This window comes from Centroberyx affinis, unplaced genomic scaffold, assembly GCF_046629955.1.
Source record: "Centroberyx affinis isolate AG114_WGS23_722 - 3 ecotype Tasmania unplaced genomic scaffold, CSIRO-AGI_Caff_v1 ptg001979l_1, whole genome shotgun sequence".
In the NCBI taxonomy this organism is placed as follows: Eukaryota; Metazoa; Chordata; class Actinopteri; order Beryciformes; family Berycidae; genus Centroberyx; species Centroberyx affinis.
The window spans coordinates 62,634-79,769 of record NW_027280325.1 but is presented as its reverse complement, the minus strand read 5'-3'; the positions used below and the strand labels follow the sequence as shown (position 1 = coordinate 79,769).

At 45.6% G+C, this 17,136-nt stretch overlaps 1 protein-coding gene across 1 annotated transcript in view; it reads right to left on the bottom strand.

Moving 5' to 3' along the window:
- tsc22d2 (TSC22 domain family 2) overlaps positions 1-14,468 on the bottom strand; it is a 40,577-nt gene extending 26,109 nt beyond the window's left edge. The window contains exon 1 of the mRNA XM_071530787.1: positions 12,067-14,468. Within this exon, the coding sequence (XP_071386888.1) occupies positions 12,067-13,748 (1,682 nt within the window). The 5' untranslated portion in view covers positions 13,749-14,468. The remainder of the gene's footprint in view (positions 1-12,066) is intronic.
- Between the last annotated feature and the right edge of the window lie 2,668 nt (positions 14,469-17,136).

Sequence of the window (17,136 nt, the reverse complement as noted above, 5' to 3'; positions counted from 1 at the left end):
ACCTGATTCAGTGATAAGCCTAGGTGCCGTCTGCTCTAGACCACAGTGTCGGGTGAATGAATAAACTGTTACCGGTCGGCTCAGACGCTATGACTCACGTCCGCTTCCCTGCAGAGGCCTGTTCGCTGTAAGACACGGGGGGGAACAGAAAGCGCTCGAATGCTGACGAGAGGAAACACTCGAAACGAAGTTGACTCGAGAAAATGAGAACAGGAGCGGAGGAAGTGTTTGACAGAATACGAAAGCGGACATCAAAGCAATGCAGGAAATTGAGGTTCTTCTAACCCCCGCCCCCATCTGAGCTGAAGCAAAGAAAAAAGAAAAAAAAAAAAATCACCCTGACGAATTTGCATTGCCAGTTTCTGGATGTTAGAATCAACTTGCAGAACAGATATATGACCTTAGTTGGCCTTCACAGGTTTTGCTCATCTTCACTCACCCGATGTGAACTCATGGAAAAAAAAACCCTGAAGGGTGAATCTGCTGCTCTGCCTACACAATGATCATGTCAAAACACTATACTAGGGCAGCACAATTATGGATAAACTGCTAATCCCGATTATTATTACTAAATATTGTGATCACAACTATTCACTAATCACTATTAATCTCACAAACTGCTTTAATGCACTTTTTATATCTTTTGCCAAAATACTGACTATTCTCAACTTCAGGGTGTGTTCTTAGTTGAATTAAATGTTTGAATAGTGCCAATAATCCAGTATTCTACAATTATTAATTGTGGAGGCTAAAATCTTGACATCCAATCATACACAATTACTTGTACAACCCTATACATCCATTCTTAGTGTCCCCACATGGGTTTCCAGCTCGTTTTAGAATTATTTTTAAGATTTTACTTTTAAAGTGCTGCATGGTCTGGACCCCAACTACATATCAGACCTTTTAATTCCCTGATCGCTCCTGGCTGTTTTATCTTTTGAATTTCTGCTTACTATAGAAAATATAATAAATAATGAGATATAATACATAAGTAATGTGAGTGACGCTTTTTAAAATCACCATTTTTATAATTTCCTCTTTAATTTTGTTTTATTTTGTGCTCCGTTTTACTTTCTACCACCTGTGTTTTCTATTTTCTCTACCGTGATTTTATTTATTCACTCGTACTTTGCACTTTATGACTTTTTTGCCTTTTCTCATGCTGTAAAGCACGTTGTAACATTTGTTTTTACAAAGAGCTACAAAAATAAAGTTTAGTAATTGTCATCCCACTAAGTAGCACAGAAGAGGAAGTCTGTCGTGGCTTCTCAGTTACAGCAGAGCAGGTGTTCACTGGAGAATGTTGCATGATTGCATCCTTTCCATACATTGAAAAAAAAGTAAATTGGGCATCTCTTCTGTGAATCCAAGGATTATGCTTTATAATCAAGCATCCCTAGTTCTTAATATTCTCTCCTCTCCTATAAGGCCCCTTCAAGATGGCGGCTCACAGGCCAAATCTGCTTCAGGTTTGCTCATCATCCCGGAGCTGATCTGTCTCACTGTGTGTGTACTTACGTAACCCGCAGACAGAACTGTTAAACCCCCCCTTGAGAGGGAGAAGAGGGGTTGGGGAAGAATAACGCAGGCAGTGATTGGTAGTTAGAAAAGCATTGACAAAAAGCTCTGTTTAAAATCCCTGACACCGAGGACGCTGAGATGAAGCCAAAAAGCCCCCAAGCCTTTTCTCTCAAACTCACTCTCTCTTTAACACCGAGTCTCTCTCTAACTCCCTCAGCCACTAACACTCTCAGTCTTACACACACACACACACACACACACACACAGAGAGAGAGCAGCAGAACAGATGAACAGTCACAGGCACCAGTGAGCCAGATCAGTCGGCGACACCCAATGAAAGCGAGCGAGAGGACAGAGAGGGGATGGATGACTCAAACGCAGCTGCCTGCCATGCTTTCCACACATCCTCATTACTCACTATTCAGACATCTCGGGCTCCGGGGGGCCCCAGACACTGAAACCTCGTTGTTAAAACCTCGCTCCACGCTCCGGGAGATTGACTGGCCGCAAAACATGGCTCCGCGGTCTCTACAGCAACCGGTTGGTGGGACTGAAGAACTTCTTAACCTGCAAACTTCCACCCAACTCGTCAGGTGAAGCAACAGCCTCCTCCTCCATATCCCAGGACGAAGCTCTGATCCATGGGGGGAACGAGCTGCCCGACCCCCCAAGGGCTCCACAGACGGCCGCCTCTTTAAAGACTAAAGGCCTAAAAACCTTCCACTACAGAAAGCCATTGTCTGAGAACTGCTGAATCACCTTACCACTGCATTTACCCCAATTACTTTGCTTTTTTTTTTTTCTTTCCCCCCTTTTCCTGTTGTGGTTTACTTGCTTTTTCCTGTAGCGCTTTGAGATGTGCTTTTAATTAAGTATGATGAAAAATAAAATGCATCTTCATTATTATTAGGGTAAATGATCAAGACAAAACTGGCTTTTTATATCATCAGCTACTGTGTAACTCTGCAACTGACACAGGTCACAAGTGTGACACTGGCTGCCCAGAAGTTGCAGCATCCTCACTACATCTACATTGAAGAGAAACGGTACCATTAATAGACGCGGACAAAACTCGCAGATTTCTCTTTCACTTCCTCAACTTTGCACCTGAACATCTGACTTTACTGTAAACTTACAGAGTGGGTGATTGTAAGGTCAGAAATAAATATGGCAACTTCTGACTCAACTCTGAAGGGTCACAGTGGCCAAGAAGATGCATCAACGCTGTTGCTTGAATCACAGGGAAACATCCCACTGACAGACAATTCAAATAACTGCCATGTGTCCTTTGACGCTCTTCATTTGATCCGTCTGTGGCTGCATGGAGCAGATCTGGAAGCAGCCTGTATTTCTCCACCATGACGGCTATCAGCACTTTCAGCCTACTTTCTTTAGAGTGACATTAAAGATAATCCATGGCCTCTTCTACAGTCTGCTTCTTATTGCTTGCAGACTAGCTAGACTACATAGTGCTCATATTTTCAATGTGTCAATACATCTGCACGAGTGTGTTAGGACCTACTGTAAATTACTCAGTCACCACAATTAGTCATGTTACAGTTATTGAATCATATTTGCAAGTATGTTTGCCTCAAAATAGGTCAGTGTTCACCGCAGCTCCAGAAACCTCGCGAAAAACACCCATGTTGGTCCTCTTTCAGAACAGAAGCTGGTTTAACATGCCACTTGACAACACTGGTGTGTATTGGGCCAATAGAGCCAATCGCCTTGTTGGAAAACGCACATGTCTGATGCTTCCTGTGTATTTGTGCCTGGAGGTTGAAGGTAGCTATGCAGAGCGGTCTGAGGTGTGAGGCTCTCATGATTCAGTCCTTGTGGCTGCTAATGCCCGTTAGCCTAATAACTGGCTGCACAGTAGGCTATGGCAACAAACGCAGCTCTGTGAGGCAGTTATTAATAAGATTAGCTTCACGTCCCCCGAACTCTCATCAGCTTACCTTCTTTCAAAAACTTAGGATGTGGTTTTATGAAACACATACTTTTGGATTATGCGGCAATTAGCTATTGAATTCCGACACATTTTCTGTTCCAAATTTCAATACTTGTCCCAAACCAAGGATTTGGTTGATGTTCAGTATGATGGATGCTGACAGTGGCTGGGCAATATGAGCGTCAACTGGGCCATTTCATTCCAACGCTGAATATATGTTACATCAACAAATATCACAATCTGTGAAATGACAGTGGGCCTACAGCTATGTAAAATGTGTCGCCATATACAGTTGAGCTGAACGATAAAACCTTTTTCCATAGTTTTTGTTCAATTTCAAAACTTTTTAAGGGCTGGGAGTTATCAAATTCATCCTCCATACTTTTTTAGACTTTCCAGACCTGCTAACACTGGCTGTAGCACTGTGAAATAGAGACACACCGCACAAACAGACACCTTCAATTATTTGAACAGACACTGGAAGCAGACCTAGTTTAGATATTGAGGATTAAGATTCAAATGTGGCAGCAATCACACTCTCACAACATGGGCTTGATCCAATACAAAACTTGGTCTAATATTCCTTCTAGAAAAAATGCAGTGAAAAAGCCTTGTAGGTCAAAGCAGTTCAGTGTATTACTCAACCACTTCGGGGGTGGTAATATTTCAGCTGCTGTGGCCTCAATTTTGACAAAGCAAGTGACGGTCAGACCAACTTGTTAATTTAGTCTGTTTTCTTATGTGTGTTTGCTGTTGCATAACAAAATAGTTGCCATTCTTTGAGGCGGGTGGTAAAAAAATAAAACAAAAGAGATATTCACACCAGACATGTAATCTAGGTATGGAGTTGCATCCTAACCTGCTGTTTAGGCCAGGGTCACAGAGTGTGGCCGATCACAAATGTCGCTTTGAACTTTCCGAAAATGATGGGTGCCAAAGGTATCCATCGGTTGTCGTTGGCTACAATGCCCCACTCCCCCGCCATACACAAACATATACGCACTCCCTCAACACACACACAGCCCCCCCTTCTCTATGTAGCAGGTACAGAATGGTAACAAGGACCTGACAACAAGTTATCTTTGGTCTTAGGACTTCCCTTGAAATGGGCTGGTACATACTTCGCATACTGTAACCACCCGAAAGAGATTGTGGGAAGGAGGTGGTGGTAGTGGGAAGAGAGAGGAGAGGGAGGGAGGAGGGGTCCGACCTGCTCTGTATCGAGACCGTTTTGGAAAAGACAATAAACACTGATGGTTTGCACACTGCGGCCCGATTCCTGGAACAGCCTGCGACATACTATGTGGCTGATTCAATGGCTTTCCTTCCAGCACAAACCGGGTTAGTTATGGCGGGCGGCCAGGAGCGTGGTTGTTTACTTGCTTTGGCAGGTCTACTCTAATTGGAAGTGATCCCCTGACCACATCTTGCTGAGATAACAGGGTGGGTCTTGCTACGCTAACTCAATTGGCTGCTCGGCCACGCACTGACAGCCCCATCTGATCTTTTTTGAAATTAAAAAAAAAGAAAAAAAAAAGGCAAAAATAAAAACAGACTTGACATGTTTTGAAATCTAAAACAATTCACTCCACCAACAGAGGAGATAATTTTTTGATCCGCCTCTGGACGGGAAAAGTAGTTTTCTCTCTGGGAAAAGGACCAAACATAAACAAGGCTAGTTGGCAGCCATTAATAAGCACTATGGAAGGTAAAGCAGCCTGACTGGGGAACTGGAGAGCTTGTTAAAGTAGAGTCTGCTCAGTTAGCAAGCTAGTAAAAAGTTGCTGGTGAATGCTGAACACCCGACCCCGCAACCCCAAATCCTAGGCATTTTAAGGGAAAGAAGAGGAGAAGTCTGTGTATGAATCAAGGCTGCTGATGAAGGCACAGCTCTCCTGATTAATTAAACCGGAAAACGCAAAGATCTGAATGGGAGGGCAGAGAGAGAGAGAGAGAGAGAGAGGGAGAGAGAGAGAGAGATAGTGCAATGTTAATTTAGAGATAGCAGAGAGAGTGAATAGTTAAATTAAAGAGAAAGAAAAAGAGAGAGATAGGTAATAGTCAAATAAGAGACAGATGGAGAGATAGAGTGGTGATATTAGAGGGAGACAGACAGGGGGCAGGCCAGCGGTCCCACCCCCAAACAGAGAGCAGGTTCGGGCCGTCTGCTCTGCAGCCCGGGGCGTCCGACAATCAGAGCCATTCAGGGCGCTCCAGGAATGCGTCCCCTGGAAGTTCAGGCAGGTCAGCTATCTGTGGAAAATGAGCTGCTCCCTTGTTTCCAGGCGCCGTGGCAACCAAACTACACAACTCCCCCCCCCCATCCCCCTCCTCCCAACCTATCCCTCCCTCCATCGCACGCCACTCCCCCCTGCGTGTTAACACTGCCAAGAGGTAAAAGGGAGGGAGGCGTTGCTGCATTGCACACACGTGCACGTTCAAAATACACACAAACACTCAGAGGAGGCGAGCTCTTCTGAGACAAAATGAAGTGAAAAATTACTTCTCGACCGTAATAACTCATTTTCCATGTCCTAGCGTTCACCTATTTAACTACAAATGCCAAAAAAATCAAACCCTAATAGCTTTCCTTCCTAGAAAACAACATATTTTTAGTGGTTGCTGCATCACAGTAGGCGTACATAAAAACACCAACCATGGGCGTCCTGGTGGCTCGGCGGTCGAAGGCGCACACCATGTAACGGTAATGTCCTGTCCTGGGTTCGAATACGGCCTGGGACCATTGTTGCATGTCACACCCCTCTCTCCTAGTCTCTCCTGTCTCTCTCCACTTTCAACTATCTAAAAAAGGAAAAAGAATGCCCCAAAAAATCTAAAATAAAAATACCAACCAACCATTTTGTCCTTGTTGTTGCACCAAAGTGCAACAACGAGGACAAAATATTCCTCTAACATTTGTCCGATTTTCCAGGACAAATGGAAAAAATAATATACAAATGGCAGGTGTTTGTCAGTTGCCCGAATGAACAAGTTTTAAAAAAAATAAAACTGTATGTTGATGTATGCGGTTCAGTAAGTCATATGTCACCACTATAATATTGTGTAACATGTGTGATTGATTGAAAACTCTTGAGTCGTGCAACACAGGCTTTGACAAGCCACTCAACTCTGAGGAGACGAGCTGGGAAGAAAAACAAGATTAAAGAGACAACAAGAAGTGAAGCGTAATACGGTAATTATTAATAATGGGGGGGGGGGGCAACACGGCATGTTGGGATTTCCATCAGACTGCAGATGCATAAGTGTTGTAGAAATAGTGAATTACTTGTAGCTAACCAAATAGAAAGATTTTCCATTATACCTAAAAGCAATCCAATATTGCCTCGACTGGCAGATGTGCTGTTATGGTGATAACACAACACAGCTGACAGCTATTGAAAGTTAGTCATCTAGCTAGCTGCTAAGCCAATGTTGTTGTGTACCAGCTGCCTGCTGCTATAAAGGCTGCTGACAGCCTGAGTCTTTCAACAACATACAACGTCAACTTTAGAAAACTATGCATGTGGCCAGAAGGTGGCTGGTTCAAATCTCCATCCTGGATGGGAACAATAACTCAGGCTTTGGGCATGCTTCATTTTTCATCATTTCACTGAGAGAGTAAAAGAGTAATGCTCTTCCCTTCCTCAACAGCTACCACTGAGGTCCCTTGAGCAAGGCTATTAATCCTCATTTGCTCCAGTGGAGCTGCTCAGTGGCCAACAGTAGAAGACTGTCATACTGGGCAGCTTCCAGGTGTGAATGTGTGCAGTTGCACAAATGTAAAGCAGGGCAGAGTTGAAAAAGCGCACACGTGCTGAACATAACCTTTCCTTGGGTTAAAGTGTATTCTCAACATCAGTCAGCTGAGGCAGTCAGGTGACAGGACAGACAAGATGAGGAAGATTATCTTCGGTCCTCCCACACTACCTGTTCTTCACCCACGCAATACCTTCCCTCGCTGCAGCATTACTGAGGGTGTTAAAAGTTGCAGAGGCTGTAAGTCAGCTGTCATAAATGACATTTCGGAGGATTTTTCCAGGGCCACCAACATTTTTAGCCATTGAAAGAGACCAAACAGCTTTGCAGTGGGAGAGTCAAACTGCCTCGAGGTAAATAACGACCGACAGTGTCAGGCTGTTTTGCGGAGAGTGAGGGAGGGTGGAGGCACACACTCCAGATAGCTGGAGATATGACTGAGGCCCTCTGGAAACTAAGACCTGGCCCACTAAGCCTAGTGTGCACAAAAGATGTTTTCATGTGACTCAACGCCCCACGTCAACTGAATGCAAGAGGGCCGTTCAAAAGGTGGAGGCATAATGGCGAAGGTGAGCTGGCAAATTAATCCAGGTGGGTGTGTTGGTGTGAATGGATTACGACACCCTTGTCAATTGCCCGAATAATCCAATACTATCAACCCCATTTTACACAGGGCTTAAATCCATACCTTTTCCAGACCTCATGACTGAACCTGAATATTTTGGTGGGTGTTCAATATGATTCATGCTGATAGCAGAAGGGTAATATGAGTCAACATGGTCATAGCCAAGGAATCTATAAAGAAGGAAAAGTTAGATATATCAGAGCCAAGCAGTAGTTGAAGACAGCTTCTGGTCCGTCTCACTCACATCCTGTAAATACGTCTAAGAGCTCGCACTCTTATCAATGAAAATGTACTATGAAAACACCCAAAACATGAGCTGGGAAACCAAATAACAAATTATCAAATTGCTGTTGGTGTCATTGCCAAGGTAGAGGGCATTTGAAACTCAAAAAGTAAGGTATACTTCCCATCCGCTACAATACAAACAGTGCTGCAGGGTTTGGCTCCAATTAATGCTCACACGCATGGCTCTGATGTATCAGACTTCTCCTTTATAGATTCTGAACTGAAGATTATTCTTTCCAACAACAAATGTCATAATACATGAAATGAAAGTGAGTCTTAAACAAAGGATGTGTATTCATATTTGTATTGCAACATAACAATAATACTTTCCATACTTTTCCAAATGTTGCACACTCTTTGTGCAACATTTGGAAATTATCAAATTCATTTTCCATATTTTTCTAGACTTTCAGACCTGTATACGGACCCTCCTTGGAGATGGCGTGCATGCCCAATATGCCACAGAGAGCAGCATCAACCACTGACAAAGAGAGAAAGACAGAGACAGAAAGAGTGAAAGAGAGAGAAAACTTGTGAGAAACTGAGAGAGACTAAAAGAGAGAGGGACAGAGACTGAGAGATAGAGAGACATCAGAGAAAGACGGCTGACCGGCCTGGCTCTTCACAAGTCTTATCTGACACCTTGTAGCGGAGGGGAAGAGCTGCTGAGCCTGACCAGATAGGTTGAGACAGGCAGGGAGGCAGGGAGGGTAGAGGGTCTACTAATCAGTTGGGAGGAGAGGAGGGGAGGAAAAGAGGTCTGGGTGAGCAATGGTCGTGATCAGGTTGGGAAATTACAGCCAACCACAAGCTGGTAAACTTTGGCTGTGGTTACTAAATTTGTCTACTCAACCAGCCGCTTCGGCAGGTAGCCAAGCCTGATTTTAAGGTCCTCTGCTATTCGAAAAACCTAGCTGGTTGGTAAAACAGTGACAGTGGGACAAGAAGGGAGAGGTATCAGCATTCATTGATGCCAATGGATCAAAAAAATAAAAGAAAAAGCTGCATCCTGCCATGGCGGCGACCCGGGAGAAGTCTAGTTCACAGGCACCCAGTGAGGTGGATCAGTCTGTCATATCAGTGGGCACTAAACTGCAGGATTTAGAAAACCCCCCCCCCACCTCCCCCTCCCACCCCCGGATATGAGATCAATATGACCGCATCAGGGCAACAGCAGGGCAGTCCACATAAGCACAGAGCAAATGGCCAAAAGCTGGGTTTCTGCCCACATTACCCAATTCTGCCTTTGAGTCACCCAGTGAAACTTACCACATATATTTAGGATTGGTTCATCCCTGATTAGGCCTAAAGAAAATATGGACCTCACTGGGTCCATAAGCACAATAATCCTGAATCCAGTCTTTTCACCTCCAACAGAATAAAAGACTCTTTCTATCAAGTTGAAAAAAAAAAAGAGAAGAAAAAGATCTCAAACTTCCCTCCTGTGTGGATCTTGGTTAAGGGTGGAAAAAAAAGCCCACACAGAGCAGTGGAGTGCTGAGCCATGACATTACTATTGCCCAACATTCAGGTTAGCTGCTCCCCTCTACATGTGTACAACAGCTTTTACTCATAGTACAAACTAACAGGAACATGCTTATCTGCCACACCCCTCTAGTTTTTCCAATGAGACTGTACAGGGCGAGGGGAAGGGGTCTGTCCTGGGAGCTGTAATTTAGTTAAAGACCAAGCCTTCCTATTGAATGGAGCCAATTTGTCCCAAGGGCAGCTTCATCACTTTATTTGGCAGGGACGCAACGCATTGAGCAGGGATGCTAACCATTCCAAGCTGAAGGGGAATCATTCTCATCTCGCGACTCCACCCCCCCGATGCTTTGTTCCACTTTTGTGATGCACTCTAATTCAGACCAGAGCTAAACAATGAAACTTGGAACCAACTCCCCTACGAGGCTGAGCTCGTGCACAGAACAATGCACCTCTCACAAGGGGAGAAAGTTTGAAATCTTATACGTGTGACCGTTACATAGGGGTTTCTTTGCTGAAAATACCGTTTTCTGCTTCTCGTTGAGATTTATGAGTGGGGTTATGAGTTAACGAGGCATCTTAATTACAACTGATGAAAGTTAAAATAACCCCAGAAACTACTAAGTTGCCTTGGGGCCCACAGCCTCCCTCAAAAATACACACGTTTCAAGGTTAACCAAACTGGCACAGCATTATTCTACACGTGTGTGTGTGTGTGTGTGTGTGTGTACATGCATGTATGCAGCAGGCATGCGTATAAGACAGAATCCATATAGAAAGTCTTGTGAGACCGAAAAGCATCAATAATGAGTACGAGTCAGCAATGGAGAGCAGTGAATAGAGAGCCAATCCAAGGACACAGAGCAAAGCTGATGTGTTAACATGGACCAGGCTGACCAGGACCGGAGTCTGAGGGGCAGAGCGTTCGGCAGAGCGTTCGGCAGAGCGTTCGGCAGAGGCTTGCGGTGCTGATTCAGTCCGGCCGTGTCATCGCTGCCTCCGCCACACAAGCTTACATGCCTGCTATCATTGCCACAAGTCTGTCTGTGTGGGTCTATGTGCCTGTCTGTCCTCTCTACCTCCCTGACACGTCCTGTCCTGCTGCCAGCGTCGCCATGGTTACACAGACAGCCACTGATGTCACTGCACACACACACACACACACACACACACACACGAGAACGATTAGGAAACGGGCACTGGCTGTTCCCCTCATGACATCAGAGCAGGAACAACACACACTGTTTCCTCCCTTTGCACATCAACAACCCCTGTGTGATGCTGCTGGGACAAAGTCTCTTGGTAAACAATGATTAGCTTCAGGAATATCATGGACGGGGGCAATAAAATCAGGCCTCATTTTCTCCCCCCCCCCCCCCCCCCGACCACATACACACACACACACCTCCCTCCTCTGCCTGTGCCATTCCCAACTAGCACTGAGGAAGAGAGCACACTGATAAACAAGGAGGCCTACATAAATACAGGGCAGACCATGCATGTGTGTGGACTCCAGCTCTCATTTAGGTCACGCTCGGCTCAGACATCACCTCTCCGGCAGCCCTGCTCACTCAGAATGGCAAAGAGTGGCAACACTTCAGCTCAAGCTGTGTGAGGGCCCTCCGACAGACCCTAAAAATAGCTACGGTGTGTACATTAGTGGAGTACTGCAGACAATTGAGGAGTCGGTATTTACGACGTTACGTGCGGCGGATCATAACCGGGGGCGAGCACGCTAACCATCTCTCCCAGACAGGAGAGTAAAAAACCGACCTGCTACTTTTGAGTTATTGCTTTCAGTGAAACTGTCGGCTACAAAACACAGATACTTTGTTTGTTGTCATTTATCCAAGGGCTCGTTAACGCCCCCCAACCCAAACAGCCCATTTGGTTGAACAGGGGACTGAAGGAGGGGGCTTTGGGTGTCTATAAAGAGGCGGGTTACTATCCAGTGTTTTGTGGGTAGCCTATTAATGAAAAACACAGAAAATTCCTCCCCTCTGTGCCAGTTCTCATTGGCTCAGTGCCGTCCCCCATCCCTCCTTCCTACCCAAACTACAATTTTACTCTTTCAATAGCACTGTGCAACACAACCAAACATTTCCAGTTATAGTGTACCTAATGCTGGCGCTGGTGAAAGGGGGAGGCGTTCTCCACAGCGCGGAGCATGACCACACTGCTGCAGAATGCCATGGGAATGTTTAACATGAGGGCAAACTTCCAGATACACACTCTCACTCCCTTGCTCGATCTCTCAGTGCTGCTTTCCAGGCAGACATCTGAGCTTTGTTTTCTTCAGAGACTCGGGCAAACAGACATCCGTAGTACATTATTGCATCACTGATTGTACACAGCTGAACAAAACACAAAGTAGTAAACAGTAGTTAATGCAGTGGACTCATTGTGTAACACAGGTTTTTCACATTATACCCTCTCTTACCTGTCCTCGTCCCCGTCCATGGAAATAGGGATGCCAAACAGGCTGTTGACGGTGGGAGTGGGCAGACTGAGGCTCTCAGGGATGAAAGGCTTCATGCCATCCTTCCCTGGCAAAGCGCTGGCGCTGGGCTGAGGTAGGGCATCAGACTTCCGCCTGCTGTCTTCTGCCTGGTTACTGAAGCCAGAGGGAAGGCCTGTCGTGGCCCCCCCGCGGGCTCCCTGGGCCTGGACAAGTCCTCCTGCACCAGACGCCTGGCTCGGCATGCCTGGAGGGGTGTTGGTGGCGCTGGGCACTGTGGCAGGCACGTTCTGGACACCGCTGTGGGAGGTGGCGGTGGTGACGGAAGGTGCAGGGGCAATGCCTACCCCTCCTGAAGGCTGAGACTGGCTGACAGGCTGCTGGAGGCCACTTCCTGGTAGTATGGAGGCCATGGCTGTCCCGCTGCCCACCTGGAGCAGCAGGCCCTGGGCTGAGGCCACCTCCCCGCCCTGAGCCACAATGCCCAGCCCCTGGGCTCCGGGGCCGGCAGGGGTGATGACAGGCGAGGGGCCCTGGCTGGGTGGAGGCCCCATAGAGAGCGAGGCCATGGGAAGGTTCTGAGTGCTTGAGCCTTGTGGCTGGAGAGGGGCAAAGTGCTGCTGACGGTAGTCCGGCTGGCCAGCCGAGAGGCCAGTAGGGTGAGTAGAATAGGCAAACTGCTGGGCCTGCGTGGCAGGAGGCATGATGGGAGATTTCTGCAGCATGGCACCTTGTGGCACACCGTTGAGGCTGCTAGGGAGGAGGGTTTGAGGAGCAACAGGCTGAATATTGACCTGAGCCTGTTGTATTTGCTGCGATGCTGCGGTCGAATATCCCGTGGACTGGAAGGCACTTGCTCCGCTCCCTATCTGAGGGGCCAAGCCGTAGCCTTGCTGCAGAGGCTCAGGGGGGTGGGTGTGATGGGCGACTGAATAGCCACTGTCCGCGGTCGACTCCTGAGCCTGTGCAGAGACGGCACTGGGAACGACCACAGAGCCACCGGTGATCCCTAGTCCGCTGTCCCTGTCTATACTGTGATCGAGGGTCACAGCATGTTTTATACTATCCACAGTCCGGCTAACACTCGAGCCTTCCGAATCTCTCTCATAGAACTCTGTGCATGTCCACCTGCCCCGCCGGAAGGGCTCTCCAGTACCGTGGTCGAGTTTAATGACCCTGAAACGGGAACTACAGCTCACGGTGGACGTAGAGCCGGTGCCCGCAGGGGCTGCATGAGCCACACTGGTAGAGACCGGCGCAGCAGGAGCCGTGTTGATGACTGTTAACGGCTGGGTGGCCGAGCTGGCAACGGAGGGCTGAGTCGCAGTTGGCACAGGCACACTTCCTCCTAAAACATGTGGGGTGACATGACCAGTGCCTACACTTTTAATAGAAAACCCTCCATTGACAGGACCTGTTGCAGCTGGCTGGCCCTCTTGAGTTTCCCCTACATTGTTTAAGGTTTCCTCAGATGAACTCCTGTCACATACCGCCAAGTCGGCCCGGGAAACGTCGAATATTTCCGATGACACGTCCTCGGTCCGGGACTCGTCCGGGTCGTCCAGACTCTCGGTGTCGTCAGTGATGCTACTGGCCGCTACCTGAGCCTGTGTCACACTCGTGATCTGGAAACAGCTCTTCTTCTTTGCTGGCATTTTCGACATGTTGAATATCTGCGTTAGTCTATCTTGTCTATTCCCAGATAAAAACAAGTGTTAGATAAATCTCTAGCGAAGAAATTCACACTTGGGAAAAATTAAACAGACACGTATACGACATTTTCATAGCCTTCTCCTCTCTCTCTTTCGTCGTAGAAAAGTGTGACAACAAGCCCAGACCCTCCGAAACTCCCGATATGTTCGGTTGTCTCCCCGTCAGTGCGAGCTTAGCTTGCGGTCCCCCGGTGACAGCCCACAGCAGACTGCCGCTCTCCTCCTCCGGGCTCTTCGACACCTGGTTGGCCTTCTCCGTGAGACACTGTCCCGGCTCCGGAGTTGCAAGCAGGCCCCTGTCGCAGTTCTTGTTCACCAGCTGCTACCAGTACTTTAGTCTGAGGCGGGCCCGTTCTCTCAACCCACTCTCCCTTTTCAGCTAAAGCATATATTTCTCGCTGACTAGCTAAGTTAGCTAATGTTAGCTAGTTCTTTACCCTACCTTGGCACCAGCATGTGCAACATCATGATGTAAACAAACCCATATTGTCCATCGGCCTTTCAAAAAAGAATATATAATCCACCGATAAAAAAGAGAAACGTCTCAAACTCAGGGAAGTTTAGCCTCTCGCCGTGTGGACAGCTCACTTTGGGGAGCTGCTACAGCTAGCTGACAGATATCCACTTTACCACAGTGGCAGTAAGCGTACGCTAACAGGCTAACTGCCGCTCTTCCTCTAACCACTCGACAAGATGGCAAGAGTGAAATGCACCCTGGGTAGGGAGGTCAAACGTGATTCTGGGATCTCAGAAAAAATATTTACAAATCAACGACACAGCCAATATTTGCTTTATCAGTATTTTCCACATTTATTTTGATAGTATATGATATTTAAAAAGTCCCAACATATTTTAAATTAATAAAAAAATAAAATTATTTTTTTTCCGTCGCAGAAACTTCCGGTTATCGTCCCCAACCGGTAGACAACTTGTTAGCAAGGCAGCTTTCTGGTGAACTAGTAGTCGTAATTTACTGTTCGTTAAGTTTAATAAGATTGCCGTTTGTGAAGACATTTTAACTATTTAATGAATACATTCCTGGCTAATGCATAAACGGTAATAATTTTGTTAAACGCTCCATTAAAACGTCTGCCCTGAGACGTCAGAGCCAGTGAATGTGCTGCGCTGCTGTCGTAGACGAAATCGATAGAGAATTCCGGTCTTTACGCAACCATGAATTTATATGCGTACCACGAACAGGGAAAGGCATACTGGCAGAAATGGCATAATTTTGGAAGCATCTTTTTTTACCGAAATGTGTGACCGAATGCGTCCAGCATCTGAATGATGCTGTTACCTTTGGTCTAACACAAAAGAAATCTGGAATAGTTATTGTATAAACCTCCAGAAGCCACTCGAGTTTTAGTGATGACTCAACCCTCTGAGTCATGGCAGGAGTTTTTCTTGAATGAATCAGATCTTATCTCCGGGAAACGTTGGGACATGGTTGCCTAAACTAACATTTCTTTATAGGTACTCAGCATAATGCCTAACAATAAGAGGATGATAGTGATTGAATGTGTTGTCATAACAGCTATATCCACAAAAATCAAATGGATACAAATACTACATTTATCCTGGAGGGAAATTCAGTTTTGAAGGATAAAACTTTGTGTAATGCACATGTTGCACAATAGTAAACAGGATAAAAAAGAACTACTAATTTACCACTACCACAACTGACGTCACTCACTCCTCCAGGGTGAAAATGCTCTTCACTGCACCCTCCCCTAACCTAAACCATTAGTAGGGAGACGGAAAAACTGATTCCAGACCAGCGTTGTGGGGTAACTTCACGCTACATCTCATTCTTTTCCACCAGCTCATCCCACAGCGGTATGCACACCCAGCATTTCCAGTGTAGAGACGGGCAGAGAGGGCTGGATGGCATTAATATAGGAGCGAGGCATGAAACTTAACTTTTGGTAAACTGGTCACATGTCAAGTGGATTCAGAAATCTCACCAGACAATTTTATTCCTTAACCAAGTGTTTTTTAGAGCAGAAGAGACTGATTCAACAGCGTGGGCATCTGCCAAAGCAGCTGGCAGGATTGACAGACTTCCAGTAAAATGTGCCAGTGTTTGGCAGGTGGCCAGTGTTAATATCTAGTCCTGTGCTGGAAGCTGGACACACTTCATGCACGTGGGCCCATTGCAGAACAATTAAATGATTTTGTCTTGACACACAAAACCTAGGCCTATTGGTGGGATGGAAAAAAAAAATTGATGATAATATGGCATGCCAAACCAAAGGAATGACATGTTTACAACAACTGTGCCAAGTCATGAAATCACATCGATATCCAAATTCATAAGTCATCATCTTGTAACAGCATAACAGCATTACAATAGATTAAAACTCATTCGGGCATGAAAGCTCAAAGAAAATCCATCTCCCGCTCATTATCAATTAAGCAGCTTCAGATGTTACATCTTGATGACATCACAGGTTTTAGTGATCTGGTTCCAAGCTTAAACAGAAAGCTGGGTAACACTTTAGATTAGGGAACACATATTAACTATGAATAAGTTACGTATTAACATGCATATTAGTCGTGTATTGGTACATTATTAGTCATTACAAATCACTTATTAGCACTTTAATCTGCCTAATCTAAAGTGTTACAGAAAGTTGTTCTGAAGCATTAATCAGACTGGTCTTTCTACACCAAAGGAATAATATAAAGTCTTGAACTGAGTGGTATTCCCCTTTAACACACAACTTTTCATGCTTAATTGTGGATTTTGCGTGTGGTGAATAGTGCTGAGAATCGGACCACAATATGCCTGTGTTAAAATCTTAAACATAATCTTGAAATGTTTCACCTAATATGCAAAATGAACATGAAATAACTTGTCTTCAAGCCAGCATTGTGTTGAAATCTTTCATCTCATTGACTGTATTGGCGCTGGAGACTCACATCACTCATCCATCATATGAAATCAATAGCAGAAATATCCACTGCATGCTGATCTGCTCAACATCGCATGTCAGCTGTGTACAAACTGTCTGTGAAGATTCGTCCTCAATCCAGTTATTTATGGAAGCATATCGCATGCATAATTCAAATAGAAATGTAATATGTAAAATGGCCATGTAATCCTATATTTGGATAAAAATTTGCCACTTGTATGTGCAGTTTTTGGCTCAAAATTCAAATTCAAATTCATTAATGTCATTTGCATTTGACAATTCCTATGCTAGTATTGACATTTCATTTAAACAGAGATTTGCACGCTTTATTTTTAGCTTTCTTCAAATGATGATGCAAATTGGAAAATTAAAATGTATTTCCTGAACTGCATAGATATGTTTCATGTGATTATGCAGTAATGGTG